The sequence below is a fragment of the Lolium perenne genome, chromosome 2 (assembly GCF_019359855.2).
Source record: "Lolium perenne isolate Kyuss_39 chromosome 2, Kyuss_2.0, whole genome shotgun sequence".
NCBI lineage: Eukaryota > Viridiplantae > Streptophyta > Magnoliopsida > Poales > Poaceae > Lolium > Lolium perenne.
In genome coordinates this window covers 98,337,232-98,347,668 of record NC_067245.2, presented here as the reverse complement: position 1 = coordinate 98,347,668, position 10,437 = coordinate 98,337,232, and the positions used below count along the sequence as shown (strand labels likewise).

At 44.9% G+C, this 10,437-nt stretch overlaps 1 protein-coding gene across 1 annotated transcript; it reads left to right on the top strand.

Moving 5' to 3' along the window:
• Positions 1-1,682: 1,682 nt before the first annotated feature.
• On the top strand, positions 1,683-3,407 carry LOC127328743 (uncharacterized). Its single transcript, XM_071825407.1, has one exon. The coding sequence runs from the start codon at positions 1,683-1,685 to the stop codon at positions 3,405-3,407; it is 1,725 nt and encodes a 574-aa protein (XP_071681508.1).
• The last annotated feature ends 7,030 nt before the right edge of the window (positions 3,408-10,437 follow it).

Below are 10,437 nucleotides of genomic sequence, written 5' to 3'. Positions count from 1 at the left end.
AAGGGAAGGTGAAGATAGCTACCCCTGAAGTTCCTCAAGAGTTGCGACGGTTGTTTACAAGTCAGGTTGATGAGGATGCAAAATATTTTAGAAAGCACATAAGATATTTCAACAGCCACTTCTCCTTCACTAGCCTTGGAGTCACCCTGGATAAGACGGTCAGCACTGCGTCAAAAACTGGGGTGTATACATTTCGTGCACAAGGGGCATTGTATTATAAGATGGACGATCTGGTGCCTGGCGGTCAAGGACCTAGACATCTCCAGCTCTACTTCTATGACACGGATGAAACCTTGGAACATAGAGTTAAGCGGTCTCCAGATCTTGATATCAATATCGTAAGGGCGATTTTGAAGATACTGGAGGATAACCCGTATGTGCAAACCTTCAAGAGCATTGGATCTGTTCCGAACCTAGACGAATATAGGATATCACTAAATACAGATATAAGGCTGGACCAACGAAGGTACAATGCGCCCACAGCTTCCTGTGGCCGCGATGTGGGTTGAGGGGAGTGACCCACAAAATACCTTTGATAGGCAAGTTGTGGTGTATGGCAAAGGGGACCGTCCTATATTTATTAGAGCTTACTATGGTTGCTATGATCCTTTGGCGTATCCATTATTCTTCCCGAGAGGGGAGACGGGATGGAACCGTTGGATGCCATATGAGAAACCACCTAAAGTTGCAAAATCAAAGAACCAGGATGACACACCTAAGGTCGTTCATTGTGAGAACCAGAATGACAACGAGCATGAACACTTGCAAGGTGTACATCAGAGTTCAAATGTACAAATTGGAAGAAAACACGGATGAGGTAGAAGAAAACACAGATGAGGTAGAAGAAAACACAGATGAGGTAGCAGGTAATTATCCCCGTGCTGACAAACGTGTTTCACATTTCATGTTTCATATTTTATTCATTGTTAGTGGAGATCAACGATTAATCATTTTTTGATCCATCTTGCAGATGATGAAGAGGATCAGGATGATGATGCAACTGGAGGTAAACGAAAATTTGTCGCTTGTGGGAGTATTACTGCTTCAAGCTACAAGTCAGAAAAGGACTCTTTAATATTATATTGTTCGGTGCACGGGGATTCCAGCAATGGGCTGTTGACATGTACATCAAGATGGAGACAATGAGACTTGATTTCTTCTCCAAGCCTAAAAATCAAAAGCGCATTCGTGCAGAACTATACCAGGTACCACAATGTTCTCCAATAATTAAGATTTCTAGGTTTTATCACACATGAATATACTGAGCATGAAGTTTTGATTGATTTTTTTCTTAAGGGTGTTGTTGATGTTATTGATGCTGGCGAGACACGTGGTTCTGAGGTTGGAAAGAGAATCGTGCTACCACGGACTTTTCCGGGAGGTGATCGAGACATGCAACGAAGATTCCTTGATGCGATGGCGATAGTCCAGCGGTTTGGGAAGCCGGATTACTTCATCACGATGACTTGCAACCCACACTGGGAGGAGATTACATCCAGACTTGAACCCGGGCAGACGCCACAAGACCGTCCAGACCTTGTGGCAAGAATATACAGGGCGAAGTTGCGAAGTATGAAAGATCTCTTAATCAAGAAACAGTACTTTGGTGAGGTTGCTGCATATGTCCATGTTAATGAAGTTTCAGTAAGAGGGGGCTGCCACATGAGCACATGCTTTTGATCATGCGATCGGATAGCAAGCTAACAAATCCAGATGGGTACGACAAGGTGATATCTGCAGAAATTCCTGACAAGGACAGGTACCCTGTATTGCATGCTTTGGTGGTGAAGCATATGCTCCACGGACCATGTGGTGCTCTCAAGAAAAATTGTCCTTGCATGATAGATGGTGAATGTCGATTTCGCTATCCTCGGCAGTTCTGTGATGCTACGGAGCAAGGAAAGGACTCATATCCTATCTATAGGAGGAGGCATGATGGTCGCCGTGTGAAGGTCAGAGGAGCTGAGCTGGATAATAGGTGGGTTGTCCCATACAACCCTGGTCTCCTTATGCTGTATAATTGTCACATCAATGTTGAAGCTTGCTCTAGCATCAAGGCAGTGAAATACTTATTCAAATACATCTATAAAGGACATGATCGTGCTTCATTCTCAGTTGATCCAGCAGCAGATACAGATGGTGGAGTAATCAATGAGATTAAACAGTATATAGATGCTAGGTTCGTGGGGCCACCGGAGTCTATCCACAGGATTTGCGCTTTTCCAATGTACGGTGTCTCTCCCTCGGTTCTCCAACTTCAACTTCATTTGGAAAATATGCAGTCTGTCACATTCAAGGAGGGTGCTAATCTAGAGGATGTTATCAGTCGGGATTCTTCTTCCAACACCATGCTCACTCAATATTTCAAGATGAACAAGGTGGACCCTTATGCGAGGAACTTCTTGTACAAAGAGTTCCCAGAATTTTATCGTTGGATTAAGGGTAAGAAGATATGGCAGATAAGAAAACTAAAGGGCCGGGGGCAGATTGGGAGAATTGTGTATGCAAATCCTGCTGAAGGTGAAAGGTACTTCCTAAGAATACTTATGAATCATGTTCGAGGTGCAACATCATATGAAAATTTGAAGACTGTGCATGGAAAGTTGTGCGCGTCTTTCAGAGAAGCGTGTGAGAAAAGAGGTCTGATAGAGACCGACAAGTCACTTGATGACTGCTTGACTGAGTCTGCTACTTTCCAAATGACACGTGCTCTAAGAAGGCTATTTGCAACTATTCTGGTGTTTTGTGAGGCGACAAACATCCGATCATTGTGGGAGAAGCACCTCGAGTCAATGTCTGAGGACTACCTTCGGAACCATCCCAACAAGGCCGCAGTAGAGCAGATGGTCCTTAGAGACATTAGGGATCTGGTGCATTCGATGGGGAAGGATATTGGCAGTTATGGCCTCCCAGATTTGGATCCGGTAGATGATGGGTGTTCAAGTGGTTACTCGAGAGAGGTTCAAGAGGAGATGTCGATCATTCCGGACAAAAAAGATATAAATTTGTTTACATCTCTTAACACTGAGCAGCGCGCTGGTTTTGATGAAATACTCTCTCACGTCGTTGACAAAAGGAGCCAGGTATTCTTTGTTGATGGTCCAGGTGGCACGGGAAAGACATATTTGTACAAAGCACTTCTTGCTAAGGTTCGTTCACTAGGACAAATAGCTATTGCAACAGCGACATCTGGTATAGCGGCATCCATCATGCCTGGTGGACGCACCGCCCACTCAAGGTTCAAAATTCCAATTAAACTCACAGATAGCAGCATGTGCAATTTCACCAAGCAAAGTGGTACCGCAGATCTGCTCCGCAAGGCATCTTTGATAATCTGGGACGAAGTTGCCATGACAAAGCGTCAAACAGTTGAGACACTTGATAGGTGTCAACACCCGGATTTTTAAGTCCGGATGCCTATTATGTCATACATCGCAATCCCAGGAAATTGTTGTTGCGAGGCATAATAGTTAAGTATCACAGTCATCATTCATTACAAATCATAATGTCTTACAAATTGGAATCACATGATCCAAATTACACGAATAGTTGATCTAATGATCAACGAACAAACACAAGTTCATAGCGGAAGCGTAAGATACAAGGACTCTCTAGTCCACAGGCCAACGCTTGACGTTAGAAGCTCCTAGTTGTGGTAGATGTCCTGCTGATCGTCATCCTCGTACTGCTGCTCGGCTTCATATTCTGGCCATTTGAATAGCCAGGGACAAAGCCGTGAGTACTTTAAGTACTCGCAATCTAATACTAAAGTAAGTACTAACATTACTATTGAGAGTGTTCTAAGCTCTAAGTTTATTTGCATAAAGCCAATTTTAGTTGATAAACCTTTTCGTAAACAACTCCTCATGTGCTAACTAACTCAAGTGGGAACATTAGTGTCATTCCCACAACTCTGTTGTGTTGCAAATTCGAGTCACCGTCCAAGTTCAAGTTCAAAACACCAGTCACATAGATATAAATTCTGATGACGGAAACAGTATGGCCTTTCCAATTGTCCATATCCGCGGACGCGGCTATTCGAATAGTTCTACACTCTGCAGAGGTTGCACACTTGTGCCACAACATTTGATTTCATCCGTCAGGGATAAAACCCTGAATAATCGTAACTCAAAGACGCGGATCATCAACCGTTAACCTTTCACTTACACACCCTAGTATAGGCACCTCTCCCCATGAGCTTGGCCTCCCGGTGAAAACCAACTGTTAACCCGGGAACTGCACAGGGCTTGGCCGTACAATTCACCTCAATTCACATCATTTCTCAACAACGGAGGCAGCCTCAAGCATAACCCCTATGACGTGTGTTCAGAGGGAACCCATACTAAGACACATAAATTTCCAGCTAAGCCTTACCCATAATCAGGTATTGTGGGGGTACTTAATATTGGTAAGGTATCGCATCCAATTCAATCATCAGTTTTAGTCATTTCCCCAAGTCAAGTTTCATGTCATATTCACCTTCAAAATCTTTCAATGGAAATGACTCATCATTCCAAGGTTTTCAACTTCATCATTTCACAAACACATGTTCCCATCTAGAGTAGTCATTTTTAATTTAGCACTAGCATCTAGGTATGAGGGGTGCTAAGTACTTTGCTTTGCTTCTAGGCTAACCTTGATACTCTTGTACTAATCCAATACTAATCAAGTGAATCATAAATCAAAAGTACTTTGATAAAACAAAAGTAAATAAAGCTTGTAAAGTAAAACTGTGAAATAGGATCATAAGCATAAAGTAAATGGGGTAATGCCTTGCTCATGGTGAGCTTTGCACTTTGCAAGAGTATTATCTTGCCTTGGTTGGGAAATTGGTCAAAGTGGTCTTCTTCTCCTTGGAAGTAGACCTCCTCCTCCTCCTGGTACTCCTCGGTACTAGCGTCTAAAATACGAATACGGGGTACACAATCATCATACCAAACTAATTTACTAAACTAGGCACACTCATGAGCTACACACTTTAAACTAGCATCATACATTAATATTGAGTTGGTGGGTGTGTTCTTCTTATCATTTAAGAAAAATAATTTCCTCTCATACTAATCTTAAATGTTACTTTGAATTATTCAGAGAAATAATTTCCTCTCATTATCTTATTAAGATTTAATTTCTCTTATGCATAATATGTGACCTAGGTTGACCCAAGTCAACCTCTTCACACTTATCATTTTGAGAAAATGATTTAAATGAGGTGAGCACCTCATACTATTTAGTTTTAGCATAGCAAAGATTTAATATTACCAACAATTCCTATGAGACCTAATTGACCAGAGTCTCTACTTCATTTGGAATTGGTGGTGACAAGATTTAAATGAGGGAAACTCTCTCATAAGATTTCTTAATAGTTTTGGACAATATCTTTGACTAGAAATAGCCATAAAGTCATTTAAATCAACTAAGCCATGATCATTCAAAGTAAGTAGGGCATATTTTTGCAGAAACAATTAGTATAAGTGAAATGTGAATTATTGGAGGTGGAATTAACTGAAAAGCATTTATGGTTGATTTTTAAGAATTATTATAAGGCAGAAAAGTCCCTGCCTTGTTTATTTTGTCACTTTATTTCTACAACAGATCTAGGGTTCTAACCAGTGGTACTGTGTAGATAATTTCCTAGGGTTTCCAAAAATATAAAGTTTGTAAAAATTAGCTTAGCAGATTTGTCCCTATTGAATTTCAAAGTTAACACCAGATTGCAATTTAAATCTAACTGGAAAATTCGAATTCAAACTAGTGGGCTCGCGCGGGAAACTAGCTGGGCTGCAGAGAGAAAAAGGGTTTGGGCCGGCCCACTTCGCGTCCAGCGCGAGCAGGCCGTCTGACGGCAGGTCCCACGTGTCAGTGGGTCATAATGACCGAAGCGGTACGCGCATGTCTGCGCCGTAGGATTAGGCGAGGATCGGACGGACGACGAGCGTCGTCGTCTCCGACGAGAGATGGCTACTGGCGCGGCGACGGTGGGGGGTCGGAGGCTCACCGGCGGCGCGGCGATGGTCGGAGAGGGGTTGCGGCGAGGTTGTCGATGATGGTGAAGCAGATGGAAGCAGCGGCGGCGCCTGGGGTGCACTGCAACGGCGGCGCCCTTCTCAGCACCTCCGCGGGCACCGAGCTCCAAATTCCGGTGAGGCAGCGGCGAATGTGGAGAAGGGAGAGGCTAGGGAGGCTCAGTGGTGAGTGGGAAGACTGACGGTGTGGCGAATTTGAAGAAGGGAGAGCTCCTTTTATAGCGGCGAGGCAGTACCGAAGGGCGGAGCTAGGTCGTCGACGGCGTCGTCGTTCCAGGGCGTCGAAGGGGCAAGGGATGGGCTGGTCTGGTTGCTGGTGTCCTGGCGAGGCTGACGCGCGTGCTGGCGGTGAAGACAAGGGTCTACAGCGGCGGTGAGCTTGACGGGAGTGCGCAGGTCATGGCGGACGGTCGTGGACGCGCTCGTCACCTGCGGCGTTCCCGCGGTCAAGTGGACGTGTCCAGGCGGTCCAGTGACTCGTCGCGCGTCGACTGGCGCTGAGAGGAGAGGTCGAGGTGGCGCAGGGGCTCCGGGCAGCTGGCGCTATGGCGCGTCCGACGCGGACGCCATGCGCGCCTTGGCGCGGCATGGGCATGTCCTGGGCGTTCCTGGGTGCTCGTGTGCTGACGCGTGCGAGCTCAGTCTTGGTCAAGGGATGGCATGAGCGTGTCCAGGGAGGTGAGAGGAAGCTAGTGGACATGATGGTTCGGGCCAGAGGTGGCCAGAGGTGAGAGTGGCATGGTGGTGTCATGCCATGCCACGGCATGGCAATGTTTGTCAAGTTGGCCGTGCTCTAGGGCTTGGCAAGTGGTGGAGGTGATGCACTGAGGTGAGAGGAGGGTCCAGGGGTGCAGAGAGGGCAGGGTTGGACCAAGTCCAAGGTAAAAATTTCAGTATGGGCACTTGTTTCACCCCTGCCTGCAAGGTGTTTGTTAAAATGGCCGAAAGAAAAATAATTTTGAAAATTGCAAATCTTTTTGGTGGGTTGTAAACATATTTCAAAAGGAGTAGAATGGTGGTGGTTTGGTTCAATTTGGAGTTGTTTTGCAAAATCCCAAAATGCATATGATCTTACATATGTTTCAAAGTCCTGACTTTGCTTGCTTGCCATTTGAATTTGAGACAGAGTTAGAGGTGTGTCCCTTGAGCAAAGTTGTAGTCCTTGATGAGATCTTGGAAGAGGTGCAAAGAGTTGGCCAAGTGTAGAAAGAGAAAGTTGAAAACCAGGGGCTCAAAGTGGGTATCATGCTGAAATTGTCACATATGACCATAATCATATGTGAGCTCAATTTTGATTCAAATTTGATTTGAATTGAGTTTGTTTGATTCCAAAGGTGTTAAATAGTGTTTAGTATCCATTTACAACTAAGGGTGCAAACCAAAATGGCCTAGATCATAGATTTGTAAAAATGGCATAGGCCATATGTGGGTGTGAAGTTGATTTTTAGAATTTCTTTTCTATTTTATTTTTATTTGACTTTGGATGATCAAGTGATCATTGCTAGGGTTTTAGAATGAGAGTAACACATAAACAAGCATCATGGCAAAAGCACACTCAAATAAATTAATAAGGTGAGCTATATGCAAAGTCCTATATGATGAGAAGAAGTTTTTGTTGGCTCTGATTTTTGGATTCTTGAATTCTCTCTCTCTTGTTCCTTTTATTGAAACTTGGGATGTTACAAACCCTTCCCCCTTACAAAAGATCTCGTCCCGAGATCTAGAGAAAACTAGGTACTAAAGAGATCTGGGTATTCCTTCTTCATGTCTTCCTCGCGTTCCCAAGTTGCTTCTTCTTCGGTGTGATTACTCCATTGTATCTTCAGGAACTTGATACTTCTGGTGTGGGTGGTCCTGAATGCTTCTTCAAGGATGCGAATCGGCACTTCGCGGTAGGTTAGATCCTTGTTGATATCAATGGCTTCGATGTTCTTGAATACTTCGGTCTTCTCCGGCACTTCTAGGCACTTCCGAAGCAGTGAGATGTGAAACACATTGTGTACGGCGGACATCTCTTCCGGCAGTTCCAGCTGATATGAGACTTCTCCTCGGCGACTCAGAATTTTGAATGGTCCGACATATCTGGGGGCGAGCTTTCCTTTGAGTTGGAATCTCTGCATTCCTTTGAGGGGTGAGACTTTGAGATACACAAAATCTCCGATCTCGAATGTCATCTCTCGGCGTCTCTTGTCGGCGTAGCTCTTCTGTCTTGACTGGGCGGTCTTGAGGTACTCGCGGATCTTGTGCACCTTCTCTTCGGCTTCGCGGAGAACATCGGGGCCGAAGACTTGACTATCTCCGACTTCCGACCAGTTCAGAGGGGTACGGCATTTCCTTCCGTACAGGGCTTCAAAGGGGGCCATCTGTAGGCTGGCTTGATAGCTATTGTTGTAGGAGAATTCTGCATATGGTAGGCAGTCTTCCCATTTGGATCCGTACTCTAGCACACAGGCTCTCAACATATCTTCCAGTATCTGGTTGACTCTCTCGGTCTGTCCGTCAGTCTGGGGGTGGTAAGCTGTGCTGAAATTCAGACGGGTTCCTAGTCCTTCATGCACTTTCTGCCTGAATCTTGAGGTGAATTTCGATCCTCTATCTGACACAATTGACTTCGGTGTCCCGTGCAGGCTGACTATTCTGGATATGTATAACTCAGCGAGCTTTGGGCCTTGGTATGTGGTCTTGACGGGGATGAAATGTGCCACTTTGGTCAACCTATCGATGACTACCCAAATGGAGTCATTTCCTCGGCTAGATTTGGGCAACCCGGTGATAAAGTCCATACCGACAGAATCCCATTTCCACTCCGGAATCTGTAAGGGTTGCAGCAGTCCTGCGGGGCGTTGATGTTCTTCCTTGACTCGTTGACAGATATCACACTTGGCGATGTAGCTTCCTATCTCTCGCTTCATTCCGTGCCACCAGAATTGTTCCTTCAGGTCTTGGTACATCTTGGTTCCTCCAGGATGAATGGAATACAGTGTATCATGAGCTTCCTTCAAAATGACTTGCTTCAACTCTGAATCTGACGGTACACACAGGCGTTCGTTGTACCAAAGAACGCCTTCTTCATCTACTGTGAATCCTGGTGCCTTTCCTGCAGCTATTTGGTTCTTGATTCCGTCAATGCTGGCATTTCCCTTCTGGGCTTCCTTTATCTGGCTCATCAAAGTGGGTTGGAGCTCAATACTGGCGAGGAATCCTTCGCTCACTAGCTCTAGTCTGAATTGTTCAAACTCTTGGTACAGGCTTGGTTGCTCTATTGCGATCATGGAGTTCAACTGACACGGTAGTCTGCTCAAAGCATCCGCTACCACATTGGCCTTGCCGGGGTGGTAGTGAATTTCCATGTCGTAATCTTTGATTAATTCAATCCATCTGCGTTGTCTCATGTTCATCTCCTTCTGGGTGAAAATGTACTTCAGGCTCTTGTGATCTGAATATATCTCGCATCGATTACCCATGAGGTAATGACGCCAAACCTTCAGGGCTAACACTCACGGCTGCTAACTCCAAGTCATGAGTTGGATAGTTCTGTTCATGTTGCTTTAGTTGCCTTGATAGGTAAGATATCACTTTGCCTCCTTGCATCAACACACATCCGAGACCAGTCTTGGATGCATCACAATAGACATCAAATGGCTTGGTGACATCGGGCATGATCAAAATTGGGGCTGTGGTTAATCTGAGCTTGAGTAGCTGAAAACTTTCTTCACATTTGTCATTCCAGTCAAATTTCCTGTCCTTCTTCAGCAGTTGCGTCATTGGTCTTGCGATGCTTGAAAATCCTTCAACGAATCGGCGGTAATATCCCGCTAATCCTAGAAATGCTCGGACTTCAGTCTGGGTGGTTGGGGCTTTCCATTCCTCAACGGTTTTGATTTTTGCGGGATCTACAGCAATTCCTCCTGCAGACAAGATGTGTCCCAGGAATCCTACTTCTTTCAACCAAAACTCACATTTGCTAAACTTGGCGTACAACTTGTGCTGCCTCAGGGTTTCTAGGACCACTTCCAAGTGTTGCTCATGTTCTTCTTCTGATTTGGAGTAGATAAGAATGTCGTCGATGAAGACAACGACAAACTTATCCAGGAATTCCATAAAGATCTTATTCATGAGATTCATGAAGTAAGCGGGGGCATTGGTCAGTCCAAAGGACATGACATTGTACTCATACAGTCCATATCTGGTGGTAAAGGCAGTCTTGGGAATATCGGTTGCTCGGATCTTCAGTTGATGATAACCTATCCTCAGATCAATCTTCGAGAATACTTGGGCACCGGTTAGCTGGTCAAACAGATCTTCTATCTTCGGCAAGGGATATTTGTTCTTGATGGTGACATCGTTAAGCTTACGATAATCCGTAACCAAACGAGTGGCACCGTCCTTTTTATCCACAAACAAAACTGGTGAT

Excerpts from the sequence above, each read along its gene's own strand:
- LOC127328743 (XM_071825407.1), top strand. The coding sequence starts at position 1,683 with ATGCGATCGGATAGCAAGCTAACAAATCCAGATGGGTACGACAAGGTG.